The sequence below is a fragment of the Liolophura sinensis genome, chromosome 2, assembly GCF_032854445.1.
Source record: "Liolophura sinensis isolate JHLJ2023 chromosome 2, CUHK_Ljap_v2, whole genome shotgun sequence".
In the NCBI taxonomy this organism is placed as follows: Eukaryota; Metazoa; Mollusca; class Polyplacophora; order Chitonida; family Chitonidae; genus Liolophura; species Liolophura sinensis.
Window position 1 is genome coordinate 20,115,651 of NC_088296.1, and position 17,928 is coordinate 20,133,578.

At 41.7% G+C, this 17,928-nt stretch overlaps 1 protein-coding gene across 3 annotated transcripts; it reads left to right on the forward strand.

Moving 5' to 3' along the window:
* Positions 1–1,981: 1,981 nt before the first annotated feature.
* On the forward strand, positions 1,982–16,623 carry LOC135462977 (sulfotransferase 1C4-like). Of its 3 annotated transcripts, none has more exons than XM_064740300.1 (7): positions 1,982–2,097; positions 7,162–7,605; positions 9,822–9,923; positions 10,420–10,532; positions 11,879–12,011; positions 14,164–14,427; positions 16,084–16,623. In XM_064740300.1, exons 2-7 carry the CDS (start codon positions 7,446–7,448, stop codon positions 16,194–16,196), a joined length of 885 nt encoding a protein of 294 aa, XP_064596370.1. In that variant the 5' UTR covers positions 1,982–2,097; positions 7,162–7,445; the 3' UTR covers positions 16,197–16,623. The 3 variants fall into 3 exon arrangements, with proteins under 3 accessions (XP_064596370.1, XP_064596371.1, XP_064596369.1); XM_064740301.1 differs by lacking the exon at positions 1,982–2,097 and adding an exon at positions 2,412–2,532; XM_064740299.1 differs by lacking the exon at positions 1,982–2,097 and adding an exon at positions 3,766–3,916.
* The last annotated feature ends 1,305 nt before the right edge of the window (positions 16,624–17,928 follow it).

A 17,928-nucleotide genomic window follows, 5' to 3' on the forward strand; every position in this document is an offset into this window, starting at 1 on the left:
TTGAACAACCACGCCCGGCTTGAGCAGCGACTACAGTGTGATAGATGACAAGTGGTCACATGTATACGGTTAAATCCGGCGTCATGTCAATTTACCTCAGGGTTTCACGTCATTTGATGTTCATATAGTAGTAACTTAGACGTCCTCTAGCGCAATGGCTGCTGCAGGATTAGGTAAAACAATTGCCTGTGATTTTAACAACAACTTAGTGGACATCACTGATCTTTACTTTCGTCAAATATTATCCTAAGAATGGTACATATCAAGACCTACTGAAAGCGAACATCAGCATACACTTAAGGGTCAGCCCCACAACTGATTGTTGGCAGGCCAAAATGGCTACCAGCTACGGCAGTACTTTCTAAAAACTGGATCCTGGAACTGGAACTGGTTTCTGCTGTTACATCGCGTTTGGGAACTGGTCTTGCGACTGTTGATTTGAAACGCCCTTATTGGTTGAAGGCTGGCATACCAATGTCTGTTTCTCATCTCTTGGTCCATAATTTGTTTACATTCAGTTTATCGTCTACTTAAAGCTACATAAATCACGTTTGGGCTGAGAGCAATTCGCGATAAGGCGGTTGCATTATTCCTAAAGAGCGAATCTAAATTTGCGTTACGTCATTGGCAGGGGATGAGTATTGTCCCTTTTGCCTTGCTGAACTGCTATTGCTGAGTCGGCCTGGTTTGTGTGTAACGCATAAGAAAAGAGATACCTAACCAGTTCTTGGGAAAATATGGTTATCTGGAAGACGGTGAAGAAAACCAAGTGATAAAAGATTTTCACCTGTATCAATGTGGTCGGAGTTATATGAATGTAGAAAGCCAAGTGCTATGCGGAAAGCACTGTCCTTTACCAGGCTTATAGTTTAAGCCACCGTCAAATTAGGGACAGCTGAATACAAACTGTCAGCCATACTCCTTACAACGCATGCGCCCCTCTCTACATTTGTTTTTCATCACTGCCACCACTAGCCAGCAACGCTAAGGTCACTATGGTCACGACGTTGAGACAAGACAAAATATGTCTCACTCTTTGCTACCAATAATACACTCTGTGCAAGAATTCGCAAAATGAGTCCACCTTCGAAACATCTGAAAGAATTTTACTTATTTGTAAACTTCAAAAAAATAATCAGTTAATTTTAACATAAACTCTGTTGACTCAGAGATGCTAGAATGCGTACTGTGTCATATTCAACGTAACATCCTACTAGAATATTTATACTGAACTTTACTAAAATATTTGTAGTGAATTAATAGAATATATGAGTTCCATTCAACTGGCTAATTGGTTGCAATGGCAGAAGACATGCTGTCATCATTCAGACAACACGTGCGCTAAAAGGGGTATGGTTAGCAGCTTGATTCCCCCTTCAGACAGAGGCCGTAGCCTTATAGCCTACCAAACTCTACTGAAACATCATGCATATCCTTGTATGGGGATCTAGAGACGGCTAATTCAGATTGACCAATGGAAACGTTCCTACTATCCCAAAGCGGGGTTAATCATGGATATTAAAGAAAACACACATCCACCTCTACCAATGAAAATTTGTAATCTCGAGCGAAAACTTTCCGCGTGTAGGAGTATTCAATGGCTAACAATGGTTGTGTCAGTTATCACTTGCACCAGAAAATCGGGAAAACCTGACTTCTGCGAGACTGTGTTAACGAGATCTCTCGTGAACACAACAATCGGTCAACTACGTGTAATACCGTATACACATGTCTTTGTGCACATTCTGTGACGCTATTTACCGGCACAGTTCGGTACGCATCAAAGCAAAGGCGAATATGTTTAACCTCATTTCGAGCAGGCACAGAATGTTAACTACAGAACCTGAAGTTCACAAGTCACACTTCAGTGACGCGAAAACTAACAGCGTTACCCAATTACAGCCGTTCACATCATGTTGCCGGGAAGCAGGTGGTAAGGCTTATCTGCACATGCTCCGTTTAAGCCATGCCTTAACAGATACAGGTACATTGTACTCTTTAGCCTCTCCGAGAGACATTACACACTGAAGCAAATTCTGTGAGAGTAGTACACGTGTAACAGGTACCGTCACTACTCTCTGTTCTTCATCAGCATAGGTAAGTGTCCATTACCAACTCGCAAGAAGGTCTCCGGTTAAGTCTCTACCAAGGTGCACGAGAAGCAAAACGCGCCCTTATTCTTGTCTATCCTAATCTAAAACTTACACATCCTGGGTACTTCATGAACTTGTATGAAGCAGAGAAAAGAAGGCGACTAGAGCAGCGCGGGCATGCGAACGTAGGCCCGTTAATCAAATGAAAAACGGGCCATACATGTATACTCTGAGAACTACCCAGCAGTTCACTGAAACAGGCGTACGTCTATACCACTACGTTCAGGCGTATGTGTACACCACTGTGAAGCAGGCGTAGATGTACACCACTGTGAAGCAGGCGTAGGTGTACACCACTGTGAAGCAGGCGTAGATGTACACCACTGTGAAGCAGGCGTAGGTGTACACCACTGTGAAGCAGGCGTATATCCATGCCAGTGTGAGTTTATACCACTTTGAATCAAGCGTTCGTCAATACCACTGTGATACAGGCGTACGTCTATGCCAGTGTGAATGAGGGGTATGCGTATATCAATGTGAATCAGGTGATCGTCTATATACCTGTGAATCAGGTGTGCGTCTACAACAGTTGGGATTCAGGAGCATGTCTATACCACTGTGAATTAGGAACATGTCTATACCATTATGAACCAGTTGTATGTCTATACCACTGTGAATCAGACGTATGTCTATACCACTATGAACCATGCAGGTGTATGTCTATACCATTGTGAACCATGTATATGTATGTCTATACCAATGTGAATCAGACGTATGTCTATACCACTGTGAACCATGCAGGTGTATGTCTATACTATTGTGAGCCATGTATATGTATGTCTATACCAATGTGAATCAGACGTATGTCTATACCACTGTGAACCTTGCAGGTGTATGTCTATAGCGCTGTGAAACATCATGCGCATTTCCATACCACTGTAAAACCATGCAGGAATATGTCTATACCACTGTGATGGTATAATATATACAATCCAAAGTGCTGGTCTGTGTTGCCGTAGATAGCAAGTGTAGTGGTTTTCGGTACAGGATGAAGTCATTATTGAGTGGCGCGATTATAACTGTTTGAGATACCGTGTACCGTCTGGCAAAATTGTTGAGTAATGTGGCGATCCATGCAGCCTTTAAGGCCATTCTGGTTACCTGACTATCATGCTTGCGAGGCTCATGAATACTTAACCTAAGTTAACCACTCACAACATATCTTTGCCAGTCAATCAGATCTGGGCTGAATTATTCAAATGAGGTATGATGCCATATATGAGACGATGTTGAAATAACTATTATAACCAAAACTGAGTCGTGGTAGATAGGTACAGTAATGTGTTATTTCACTAAGTAAAGGAACTGAACTCTTAGCCATAAGAACAAGCTGAACTGTGTCCATTCATAGCTTTATAAAGTGAAATTGATTTAACTGATCTGCCGATTAGGTAAAATCCCCTAGTTCTCACGTAATTACCGGAGAAGTTTAATATAGCTTGTTCTTCTGTAATTCCATCATTATAGTTAATTTTCAGTTTACTTTGAGTGTCTCATTAAATTCGTTTATTTACTATCGACTTATGGAATTCTTGATTGATATCACAGAGCATGTGACATGACCATAGAACTGGTCCCTATCGCAACCGTGTTTAACACTGCACACCTGAAAACGCTTTTCATGTAGTTTACGGTAATACTGACCTACATTCCCTGCAGAGAAAAGCTAAAACTAGGCTGAACTGTATCAGACGCGCCCGTTCTTCGCAACTCCCCGCGGTACTAGTTCTGTCCTTTGACCTTAACCGAGAACAGCTTTTTGGGTAAGCTCAGTTTCTTTGACACTTAATCCATGTCTTCTGGTGGGTGGACAATTCTCTATAAAGCCATATTTGGATGAAGCCGCGAATTAATCGAACGACACGAGGTGAATATACTGCATATGTGTTTGTTAGTGAGTGTAGAGATCGAGTTGTCTGTATGGACTGAGTGGGGTATGCTACTGGGGGACGTGCATGTGTACGTACACTGGTCAGGTCAGTATGAAGGGACCTGTGAATGGAAGAGGAAGGTAACTAAGAGAGTGCCCGTTTAGGAGGTCTAGCAGTCGCGTCCCTGGCGTGAGCATCCAAGAACCAGTATGGTCTATCTTCTGGTAAGAGCTTTGTGTTGTTGCACGGGTTACCTTCAGTATGAGTGTGTTCCTCCAACGTAATTTTTAATGTATAGAATTACGTACGGCGTGAAATATTACAACACAGTAAAGGGACAAGCTCTATAGCGCAGTGGGAGGGTTGTCCGAGATTACTCTGAGGTAAGACTTGGCCAAATTTTGTTCGGCAAGGCATGGCCCAAACCAACGTAAGAGCGCGCTCCATTTAAAAACCCGATGCAGTTACCTGCCCTTGTCAAATGCATGTGGATGATGTCACTACAACGGTTCGCTTTGAGCATCACCAGTTGGGAATCTCGACTCCACGTGGTCTGTGAAATAAGCAATCGACGTTGTGTTTGTGATACCCCGACAGATGAAAACATAAGGAGCATAAGTGTTTGTAAACTATATTATTTGAAGCGTAATCCGGTTTTTAAAGAAAGAGCGCTGTGACGTTGGCTTGACCAACCCCAACGTCAGTGCAGTCTCGGACGAGTTAGAGCCGCTTGTGTTAAGACTCCGTGTTTCTTTTGTTCTGATTTTGACAATCAACGCCACATTGTTATGTAGCCATTTAAAACTGTCCACAGTTGAGTGAATGACAAGTGATATCATTCATGTAAATAGATAACGAAGTTTGAGACTGAAATCAACGGACTGGTCCTGCAGACTAGTAACCTGCAGGTTTGACTTATGGTAGAACATTTCTCACTTTCTCATGTGAGGTTTCTACTACCCATAAACCTGGCCGGCGAGATGTACTTGTTTATTGATTTATATATTTATTTGTTGATTTATATATTTATTTGTTGATTTATTTATTTATTTTGTTATTTGTTATTTATTCATGTGTTTATTTTTTGATATTATTTACTTATTATTTAATAGTTTACTTGGTATTCTTTTATTTATTGGTTTATTCCTTGGGTATTATTTATTTGGTATTATGTTATTTATTTATTTAGTTGGTGTTATTTTATTTATTTATTTGGTATCATTTTTACTTGGTATTTTTTATTTATTTGGTATTATTTTTTACTTCGTATTATTTATTTATTTGGTATTATTTTTACTTGGTATTATTTATTTATTTGGTATTATTTTTTTCTTGGTATTATTTATTTATTTGGTATTATTTTTTTCTTGGTATTATTTATTTATTTGGTATTATTTTTTACCTGGTATTATTAATTTTTTTGGTATAATTTTTTACTTGGTATTATTTATTTATTTGGTATTATTTTTGTACTTGGTATTATTTTTGTACTTGGTATTATTTTTTACTTGGTATTATTTATTTATTTGGTATTATTTTATTTCTTTATTTATTTGGAATTATGTATATATTTATTTATTCTTGTGATTGATCTTTTACACTGTACTCAAGAAGATTTGAGATGACGGCGGCCAGATTTACGGTAGGAGGGAATTGGATTATCCCGGAATAAACATTCTGCAGGTGCCTGACAAACATTCTGCAGGTGCCTGACAAACAGTCTGCAGGTGCCTGACAAACATTCTGCAGGTGCCTGACAAATCTGCTGAAGATGCCTGACAAACGTTATGTAGGTGCCTGACAAACCTGCTGCAGGTGCCTGACAAACCTTCTGCAGGTGCCTGACAAACAGTCTGCAGGTGCCTGACAAACAGTCTGCAGGTGCGTGACAAACAGTCTGCAGGTGCCTGACAAACATTCTGCAGGAGCCTGACAAACATTCTGCAGGAGCCTGACAAACCTGCCGCAGGTGCCTGACAAACCTGCTGCAGGTGCCAGACAAACCTTCTGCAGGTGCCTGACAAACAGTCTGCAGGTGCGTGACAAACAGTCTGCAGGTGCCTGACAAACAGTCTGCAGGTGCGTGACAAACATTCTGCAGGTGACTGACAAACATTCTGCAGGTGCCTGACAAACATTCTGCAGGAGCCTGACAAACATTCTGCAGGTGCCTGACAAACCTGCTGCAGGTGCCTGACAAACATTCTGCAGGTGCCTGACAAACCTGCTGAAGATGCCTGACAAACATTCTACATGTGCCTGACAAACATTCTGCAGGTGCCTGACAAACATTCTGCAGGTGCCTGACAAACCTGCTGAAGATGCCTGACAAACGTTCTGCATGTGCTTGACAAACCTGTTGAAGGTGCCTGACAAACCTGCTGCCGGTGCCTGACAAACCTGCTGCAGGTGTCTGACAAACCTGCTGCAGGTGCCTGACAAATCTGCTGCAGGTGTCTGACAAACCTGCTGCCGGTGCCTGACAAACCTGCTGCAGGTGCCTGAAAAACCTGCTGAAGGTGCCAGACAAACCTGCTGCAGGTGTCTGACAAACCTTCTGCAGGTGCCTGACAATCCTGCTGCAGGTGCCTGACAAACCTGCTCTAGGTGCCTGACAAACCTTCTGACGTAATTAAAGTCACACTCGATATAGAGAGAGCTGGACTGGAACACACGAAGTCATTGGTCACGTTCATGATGGTCGCAGCAAACAAGCGCTAACCATCTGAGCCAGAGAGGCCCCGAAATATCTTTGAATGGGGGCCTGTTTCACAAAGCCTTTGAGGGTTCAATTCGATATATTTAGACCTAGGTGTTTATTTAAGTTTTACACTATGGCACAAAATTGGAAACAGAAAAGTTCCCCTAAATCTACGAAATACCATTTTCTAAGGCATGGCTCTATTTCTTCTCTTTTTGATTCCAGGCAGTTCCTCTAATGCTCTTGGCATATTGATCCAAAATCTAGGTTTACAGACACTGAATGTTAACACCCCAACCCCCTCAAGGATTAGCATCTCAGTTAGATGCTATACGGTCTCCTTAATTAATAGTGTGAAATATACATCTGGGCGCTGTGAGATCATAGTGAAGTTCTACACCCAGGTTCTGAAGCCAGAGTGAATTTCTGTACACAGGTTCTGATGTCAGAGTGAAGTTCTACACCCAGTTTCTGAGGCCAGAGTGAAGTTCTACACCCAGGTTCTGAGGCCAGAGTGAAGTTCTATACCCAGGTTCTGAGGCCCGAGTGAAGCTCTACACACAGGTTCTGAGGCCAGAGTGAACTAGTGTACCCCAGTTTCGAAGGTCAGAGTGAAGTTCTACACCCAGGTTCTGAGGCCAGAGTGAAGTTCTTCACCCAGGTTCTGAGGTCAGAGTGAAGTTCTACACTCAAAGTCGAAATTCATCGGTCCCTGTTTCCATGGCAACCGCGACAGAGAGATACAAAAGCCATATAGACAAAACGAAATGGTACGAAGTAAATGGGGTGTTATACCCAGGTACAGCCGAAAGACACGAACATATCCGAGGATTTCCGATCAAGTCCGATGATATCACCGTGGTGTGTTACCCCAAAAGTGGTATGTTGCCTTTTAAAATGGGTATAAAATCTTTTGACGGATCTACTGTATTATGTACGTATGCTTGGGGTTTAACGTCGTACTTTTTTGCAGTCGTATGACGAGGATTCATTAGGTGCGTGTGTATATTTTGTCTCTTCCTTTGGCCGGGCGAGTCCATGCCGTCAAGGTGCTGCAGTCACTGAGGTATCATGCCGATGACAACAGACAAGATACCTCACCCAGCCTTATTATTCTGACATCGGGCCATATTCATAATCATATTTCTTTTTTCTTGCTCTAAGGTCTCAGTGCTGAGCGCCAAGCAAGGCAGCAGCAAGTACCATTTTTAAAGCCTTCGGTATGACCCGATCCGGGTTGGATCCCGGTCTCCCCACTTCTCTGCTGTATTAATTTGTACAACATGCACGCCCCATAACGCCATGCCTTAAGCAGAGTTAGGTACATTTACCTCAGTCAGGGTTTATTCTGCCTGTTCATGTAAAGGCATAGATAGTAGCAACAAACACGCCCCATAACACCATGCCTTAAGCAGAGTTAGGTACATTTACCTCAGTCAGGGTTTATTCTGCCTGTTCATGTAAAGGCATAGATAGTAGCAACAAACACGCCCCATAACACCATGCCTTAAGCAGAGTTAGGTACATTTACCTCAGTCAGGGTTCATTCTGCCTGTTCATGTAAAGGCATAGATAGTAGCAACAAACACGCCCCATAACACCATGCTTTAAGCAGAGTTAGGTACATTTACCTCAGTCAGGGTTTATTCTGCCTGTTCATGTAAAGGCATAGATAGTAGCAACAAACACGCCCCATAACACCATGCCTTAAGCAGAGTTAGGTACATTTACCTCAGTCAGGGTTTATTCTGCCTGTTCATGTAAAGGCATAGATAGTAGCAACAAACACGCCCCATAACACCATGCCTTAAGCAGAGTTCGGTACATTTACCTCAGTCAGGGTTTATTCTGCCTGTTCATGTAAAGGCATAGATAGTAGCAACAAACACGCCCCATAACACCATGCCTTAAGCAGAGTTAGGTACATTTACCTCAGTCAGGGTTTATTCTGCCTGTTCATGTAAAGGCATAGATAGTAGCAACAAACACGCCCCATAACACCATGCCTTAAGCAGAGTTAGGTACATTTACCTCAGTCAGGGTTTATTCTGCCTGTTCATGTAAAGGCATAGATAGTAGCAACAAACACGCCCCATAACACCATGCCTTAAGCAGAGTTAGGTACATTTACCTCAGTCAGGATTTATTCTGCCTGTTCATGTAAAGGCATAGATAGTAGCAACAAACACGCCCCATAACACCATGCCTTAAGCAGAGTTAGGTACATTTACCTCAGTCAGGATTTATTCTGCCTGTTCATGTAAAGGCATAGATAGTAGCAACAAACACGCCCCATAACACCATGCCTTAAGCAGAGTTAGGTACATTTACCTCAGTCAGGATTTATTCTGCCTGTTCATGTAAAGGCATAGATAGTAGCAACAAACACGCCCCATAACACCATGCCTTAAGCAGAGTTAGGTACATTTACCTCAGTCAGGGTTCATTCTGCCTGTTCATGTAAAGGCATAGATAGTAGCAACAAACACGCCCCATAACACCATGCCTTAAGCAGAGTTAGGTACATTTACCTCAGTCAGGATTTATTCTGCCTGTTCATGTAAAGGCATAGATAGTAACAACAAACACGCCCCATAACACCATGTCTTAAGCAGAATTAGGTAAAAAAATACAGTTATGTTATTGTTATTTATTAGACGTCATTGATCTAAAATTACTCCAAGTGCTGTATTGTCATCACATTTAACATACAATGACAGAAAACAATGCAAAGGGGCCGTACCCTCGGGGATGAAACGCCATAAAAAAGTATGCTTTATTCTTTTTTTCTAAAGGATGCTTACTTCACCTGCAAAACCCTGACTTATGCAGGAATGCAATATAATTAAAGACGTACGGTGTAGAGAGTATAACTAGAGCAGGGAAGACAGTTTGACAGACGTACAACGTAGAGAGTAAAACCAGAGCAGCTTTATGTCGACAGGTTTGGCGGGTAGAACTGGTTTACACCGAGCACCCAGGTTTCTGCCACCCATAAACCTGATGCCGTCATGTAAGCGAAATGTTTCTTAGCACGACATTAAACACGCATTCATCAATGCATTCTGACCTTACTTGCACTTTCCTTTTCCGTAGGCACTCATTGGGTTGAACGTATTCTGCACTACCTGACGAGTGAAGAGGCCCTCGACAAAGTTCAGCACCACACGTCCATACCTATAGAGGTTATAGTACCACGTAAGTTTTAAAATCAGACTTCGAACATTTAACTCATATTGTCTCGAGAGCGACTCCAACTAACAGGTATGCGATGTACCGATTCAATCCCGGCCGGAAACAGGGAATTTTACGATTCCCTCGCTCAATGCGTTGTTCACTATGCATTGATGACAATTAACGCTTGAGGTTACGTTGTGGCATTTTGGAACGCAAACGAACTTCCAGATACCCAAAAAAAGCTAGAATTGTTTAGTACAACACCCACGTAACCAGTCTTTTTTTTATTTTGATTGGTGTTTTACGCCGTGCTCAAGAATATTTCACTCATACGACGGCGGCCAGCATTATGGTGGGTGGAAACCGGGCAGAACCCGGGGGAAACCCACGACCATCCGCAGGTAGCTGACAGACCTTCCCACATACGGCCGGAGAGAAAGCCAGCATGAGCTGGACTTGAACTCTTTACATGTAAAGTCTCTTTACATCTTCACTCTCTTGCCTTTTTGCTGAATAGATCTACCCAAGACGCAGTTAGAAGTGCTCAGGGAATCTCCGTCCCCTCGGATCATCACGACTCATCTCCCTTTCGAACTTTGTCCCCGGGAATCTCAGGAAGGCAAGGGTAAAGTAAGTAGTAATCGACGAAGGCCTAGTCTCTTTATCTCCTGTCGGTTGACTGCGTTGACCCATTTTCTCAATAGCTGTTCACACCACAGGGTATCGGTGTGAACCGATTGTAGGTTCAAGTCTGGCTTACGGTACTTTGAATGCGGGTGTTAGACAAACATTTTATTTTTCAGGTTCATGACGATATTCCTACACGGAACACCTTTGTTCATTCTTTAACACCAATTAAATAAGTATAGTGTTCAAATATAAAAATATATAACTATATGAACAAAGCAATGAATATGTCCTGTCATTTGATGTTAGTCTCAGCTCTCCACACATCCTTGCCGTCTTTGTTTTTTGACTTCAACGATTCAGTTGATTTTTCCTTCGTTTGGTTACATCCAGGGTTTGTCCCAATGTACCAGTCTATTCAAACAAATTTACTTCATGTCGAATAAGGCCTGCATCGGCTTGCTTGCTCAGTTTTACAGCCTTAAAATATTACAAATCCGAAAGCCACCGAGAATGAGGTTTTCGCATTCGATAGAAAGCTGATGCAGCACTATGCGTCATTCTGGTGAGAAAACAGTGCTTATAGTGTCCAGAAACAAGGCCCTTTCATTCTCTCTGCCTTATGAAGCCACATTTGAGCCTCACTTGTACAAATCGTAATCAGACCGCCGTTGGGTGAGGCTGATGTAAGAATTATCCTCTGACAATAAGAACCCCATGTGTTGGTGACGCGGTCTTTATCAATATTGTTTTACATTCAGGCGTTAAAATTAGTTTGTATCGGTCATCTTTGTTTAGCTATTTTTTCCATGTGTTTGTAAACTAAAAGCAAGAAGTTCTGCAAAAGCTAGATTTTTACATTGCTTACATACTTACTATCGTAACTGAATAGCACTGAAATTTGTTACAAGTAGTGCCACCATCGTATAAGTGAAATATTCTTGAGTACGGCGTAAAACACCAATCAGATGAATAAATAAATATGTATGTTACAAGTACAAGTGGAATTGCAGTAATGACAAAATGCCTATCAAAAGCTCACTGTGGACATTTCTCCAAGGAAGGACGCAGGTGTTCACCATTTCTTATCCATTTCTTTTGGGGGGCGGAGGGGGGAGGGTAGTGTTTTACGCCGTTCTCAATAAGCTTTCCCTGATATGACAGCGGACTTGCTTTTGAAGGTGATGACGTTATTGAGTGCCACCGCAAATTTCCTGACAAGCTTCCTGACTTAACCTTTAGAAGAGTCAGAGTACAAGTCGTTTTTTGCCTATTGCTTCAGCTTGATGTTTTCACGATATTAACTTTTGCAAATATTAATTTTTTGCATTTTTCGTTATTGTTCACAGATTATCCTAGTCATTCGGAACCCCAAGGACGTGGTTGTCAGCCATTACTTGTTCCATCAGAAGGTTAATCCAAAAGCCTGGAGTAACTTTGCCTGGGACGATTTTCTTCAAGTGTTCTCTGATCCTGACACACGTAAGCACAGATACACTGAAAAAATAATCTATCAGGTTTTAACAGATTTATCTATTTATTTATTTCACTGGTGTTTCATGCGGGGTCGGGGATAGTTATATTTCATTTATATACGAGGGTCGTCATCATTATGGTGGAAGACTCTCAACATATAGTCAATTGTGTGAGTGATGCTAAGAGTATTGTGTTATAACATACTGCAATATACTATAATACTGTGAGTGAGTGCTTGGGGTGTACGTCGTAACAATTTTTCAGTCATATGACGACGAAGGAATCCTTCGTGTTCTCCGATAATTTGTGTTTTATACAAAAATACTGCCACATTTTGCCTTGAACTCTGAAATCAATAAAGAACATAATAGAAAGACATAAAGATAACAAAGAAAGAAAGAAATCACGCATGATTTGCGTTAGATCCACCTAAACCGTTGCGAAACCAACTTGCTCCCTTGAGCACCGCATGTTCGACACAAGTCTCCAACTAGCGTTCTTGGAAAGGCTGCCTCAAGGAAAAAATTGTAAAAAAATATAAAAGGCCAGAGTTTTATTTTTTCCAATGGAATTGATGTGTTTAGAGAACTTCAAAAGAATGACAGAGGGTGAGTGAGTGAGTGAGTGAGTGAGTGCTTGGGGTTTAACGTCGTACTTAACAATTTTTCAGTCATATGACGACAAAGGAATCCTTAGAGTGCATGTAATGTGCCTCCTTGTTGCAGGACGGATTTCTACCGCTCTTTTATCTAGTGCTGCTTCACTGAGACGCCTTGCCGAAGCCAAGTAAGGCGCCCCGCCGGAGACATTATACTGATACGGGTCAACCAGCCGTTGCATTATCCCCTTCAAGCTGAACGCTAAGCGGGTGAAGTTACAACTTCTACTTTTAAGGTCTTAGGTGTGACTCGACCCGGTAATGACTTTGGATTTACCACTCCTGAAGCGCATAATACTGTGTCTATTCAAGAGAATATCATGTTAGTCTAATACTATATATATTCTGCTGGCCTCCATGGGAGTGGTGCTTAGCAGGTGCTTGCGGACGCTGTAAGTTCAAGCCTAGCTCATGCTGGCTTCCTCTTCGGTACGTGGAAAGGTCCTGCAGCAACCTGCCCGGTCCCCCCCCCTCTCACCCACTATTATGCTGGCCGCCGTCGTATAAGTGAAATATTATTGAGTAAGTGTAAAACACCAATCGAATAAATAAATAAATAATTATTTCTGATGAATGAGTGGAATTTGTGTGCTATATTTAATAGAATAAGCTAATGCAATGACAGGATAATCTTCTGCAACAAAAAGCAGACATTCTAGCGTCATTCTGATTTTCAGTTGTATTAAAAAGATTATTTTTAAAGAGTATCAGATGAATATGGTGTCTTTTTCCCACACATATAAGCATAGGTAGCAGAAGAATATAATGTTTGATTAAGCAATCATAAATAAAAGATGAATATGGTGTTTGTATTCCAACACATGTAAACAAAGATAACAGAATGATCTAATGTTTGATTAAGAAACACGTAATCGGAAAAAACAGATGAATATTGTGTTTTATTCCAACACATGTAAGCATAGATAACAGAAGAATATAGTGTTTGATTACGATACGTGAAATCATAATTTACAGATGAATCTGGTGTTTTAAATCGCAGAATGTGAACATGCGTAACAAAAGAATCTACCATTAGATTACTACACACCTAATCAGAAAAAAAACAGTTGAATATGATGTTTTTATTCTCACAATCTGTATTTGAGTGAGTGAGTGCTTGGGGTTTAATGTCGTGCTCAATGATTTTTCAGTCATATGACCCTAAGAAATCCTTAGGGGGTATGTAATGTCCTGTAACGGGGCGGATTTCCACCGCTCTTTTATCTAGTGCTGCTTCACTGAGACGACTTACTGAAGGCAAGTAAGCCGCCCAGCCCGAGTCATTATACTGATACGGGTCAACCAGTCGCTGCACTATCCCCGTCATGCTGAACGCTAAGCGGGTGAAGATACAACTTCCTCTTATAAAGTCTTAGGTGTGACTCGACCCAGGATTGATCCTGGATCTACCGCTCCCGTAGCTCTACCAACTGTGCTACCCGGGCCGGTTCAATCTGTGTTTGTGGAACGATTCTGAATGATTCCCTGTCTTTCCTTCAGTACCATACGGCAGCTGGTTTAATCACGTGAAGAAATGGCTAGAACATCGTAATGACTCTAATCTGTTGATCGTGAAGTTCGAAGATTTGAAGAGGGACCTCACGAATGGCGTCTCCAGGATAGCAGACTTTGTAGGCCGCCCTATCTCTGGAGATCTCGCCTCTGCCATTGCAGCCAAATGTCAGTTTGACAATGTTAAGAAGGAAGGACAGTCGGAGAAACCAGAGCAGGGCAATGTAGGAATTTCGCTTTATTTGAGGAAAGGTAAGGACGGCTATAAACGAATACATAGATCAACTTCTCTTTTTTGTTAGGTTATGGAATAGTGGAGTTTAGAGTTTGAACTCTTTTATCGCTAAAAGTAAAACAAAATGTCGATCCGACTAACCTGTGACCTGTCAAAAGTGTTAGGCAACTGCTATTTATCACATATACTATAATATGACCATCTGCAAAAAAGGTTCACAAAAAATTATTTAGAGGAGACGAACAATAGAAAGAACTTAGGAACTGAACGTTTATGAACGTGAGAAAATTCCTAAAGCAAAGATTTGTCGCCTGCCTGTGGAACACGGTGAGGTAGGTGAACTAGTAAATCAATAAATTAATATCATCCGAGGTTGTCGAACATTTTTAACAGTTAACTTGATATAGTTGGACTATTTCGAAAAAGTTCTAACCCAAATCTCCGCTTTTTCCGAATTGTATTTCCACGCATGTGTATACGTAGAAAAAAATGTTAACTGTTGGGTTCCTTGAACTTGATTTTATTTATTTATTTCATTGGTGTTTTACGCCGTACTCAAGAACATTTCACTTATACGACGGCGGTAAACATTATGGTGGGTGGAAACCGGGCAGAGCCCGGGGGAAACCCACGACCATTCGCGCGTTGCTGGAAGACTTTCCCACTTACGGCCGGAGAGGAACCTTGTATTTGATATGGACTCGTGAAAAAAGACCTTGGAACTGGTTATTCTGTGAGTATAGATCGTTCTCCGGAACTTACCAGATTTACCCGCTTCGCCCTAGTTTCTGGGCCCAGTCACTACAAAAGTGGCGTTTCAAGTGATGGGGGGCCTCCGTGGCTCAGTCGGTTAGCGCGCTAGCGCAGCGTAATGACCCAGAAGCCTCTCACCAATGCTGTTGCTGTGATTTCAAGCCCAGCTCATGCTGGCTTCCTCTCCGGCCGTAAGTGGATAGGTCTGCCAGCAACCTGCGGATGGTCGTGGGTTTCCCCCGGGCTGTGCCCGGTTTCCTCCCACCATAATGCTGGCTGCCGTCGTATAAGTGAAATATTCTTGAGTACGGCGTAAAACACCAATCAAATTTCAAGTGATGTGATGTCCGGGAGTCACGATCTCCCCGCTTTTACTGTTCACGCGTGTGGCCGACACTCGTGAACGACCTGCATGTACGAGTACGACTCTTAGCCAAGCTAACTCGTGACATTAGGACGGAAAATTTTTTAAGCTACTCGAATTACACAAAGTGCGTCCAGAAAGTAAATTAGATCAATGCTTTATTTTCATGTAGTCAACGGTGACAAATATTACGAATTACGCACAGCAGAACGCTGTTTACATGTTTCCAGCATGGACTGGGCTTGAAAACAGCGGCACGTACGCTCTATCGTTATCGCACAGTGTCATATGCATAGAATACATGTAGTTGAAAACTTATATTTCTACATCTTTGTTATGACCCGACCGGATTTTGATCCCGAGTCTAAGACTTCGAAGCGGACGCTCTAACCATTAGGCCACCGAAGCCCTCTGCCGTAGGTTTAATCCATTCTTAAAACTGACCACCATCATATAGATGACAAATCGCCTTGGTTAAATACCAAACAAATAAATAGATGTTGTTTATATGCCACTTGTTTTGACAATTATGTGTTTCTTTTTGGCGCCGTTTCAGGTCAGGTTGGTGATTGGAAGTCTCACTTTACCGTGGCGCAGAATGAGATGTTTGATGAGGTCTATCAGAGGGAGATGGGTGATACAGAACTGGCGATACAGTTTGAAACCTGATGACTATCGAAGAGAGATGGGAATATAGAGCAGGGGATACAGTTTGGAATCTCATTACTATTAGAGAGAGCTGACGATACAGAGCGGGGGATACAGTTTAAAATCTCATTACTATAAGATAGAGATGGGAGATTTAAATCTGGGGATCAGTCCGAAACCTGATTACTATCAGAAAGAGATAACGTCATTGGAGAGAGAGAGATGGGAGATATATAGCTGAAGATGTGGGATGAATCTCGATTACTGCCCGAGAGAGATGAGAATACAGGAATTAAGATATAGTTTGAAACCACATTGCTCAATACCAGGCTGGTGTAGATATATTTATTGAAAATACCTCATTGAAGCTAATCGAAAATTTGTTACTTTTATACGTCTGTCCATTGTCACAAAAGGAATCGGTGAATAAACACGTTTTAACATACGACAAAACAACAACAATTCTGCGTTTTCATTGTAAAGATTACGAAGAAAGACAATATCTCACTAATGTTTATGTCCACTGAAAGACTACTATTCAAAGTATTTTAAGTCGGCATTAAATGTTTTTTCAACCCAGAAAAATTTTAGTGAAACTTCGTCTCGACACAGCTTCAGCACGTCTCCATTATCGAGGGCAAGATGACTCTACCTTTCTAACTTCGAATTTATTTCCGGTATAATAGTCTAAGCAGAAGCCATGGCAGATAAAAGTCGTGGATTTCGACGATGAAGGACCAAGTAATAAATAGCTTTCTCGGAAATAGGACATACTAAAAGGATAAAGCATGGACTGTTCATACGGTAGGCCTAGGCCTACTAAATCATTTATACAGTTTACGAGCAGCCGGGGTATGCCTGGTTCAGGTGGTAGCCTTCAGAGGGGTAGTTCTGGTACCGGTAGTTCTGAACCCTGTTAAATGTTAATAAAATTACAGTGGGATTGTTGTACAATTGGATTCATGCTCAATTCTGACATCACTGGAAAAAAATCTGGGCACCACTGGGGCAGATCTAGACATTCGACTCTCGCTGGATTTTATTCTTCAGTTTTGTAGTGGTGACTTCTAAGATGAGAGCAGTGCTGACCTAGTTATCGCGGACGTCAGTGAAAGCACCTCGGCTTGAACTTGGCGTTTAAATAATTTTACTGTATTTTATAAAAGAGAACAGGAAAAACATTCCTTATATGGGAGAAAGACAGACCACCTCGACGATTAAATGAACAATAATACGTACATCCACCGTCGGCGGTGGAATCATCTCCACGTGATAGAAATTGGTGAATTGTTCGACTGTGAAGTGGTCAGGCTTTTGAGTGGTGTAAACTAAGTGTTCAGGGTAAACTAGTGCAGTACTTTTTCAAGCCAGGTATCTGACAAACCTGTTTTATTATTGTCTATATTATTTTGTAGCACGTCTGTATTAAAGTCTGTACCACTATGTTAATAGACGAGATGTTTTCAAAATCAGGTTTAAGCAGTCAAATGATAAACCGGGTTTAAGCCATTGTACGATAGACTGGGCTGGAGGAATTGAACAAGGCGACGCGTGAGATATATGTAATTTCTTATACAAGGTGATTTGAATCATCGCCTTAGGCTTCGCTTGTTCCTGACCTATATAAAAGACTTACCCACCTGTGTATCATAATGCTTAATAATACGTGGTGAATAGACGAGGTAACACAGATATTTGTGTGTACGCAGACGTTCGCCTTTCTACGCAAACACATCTCTTCATGTCATAGGTC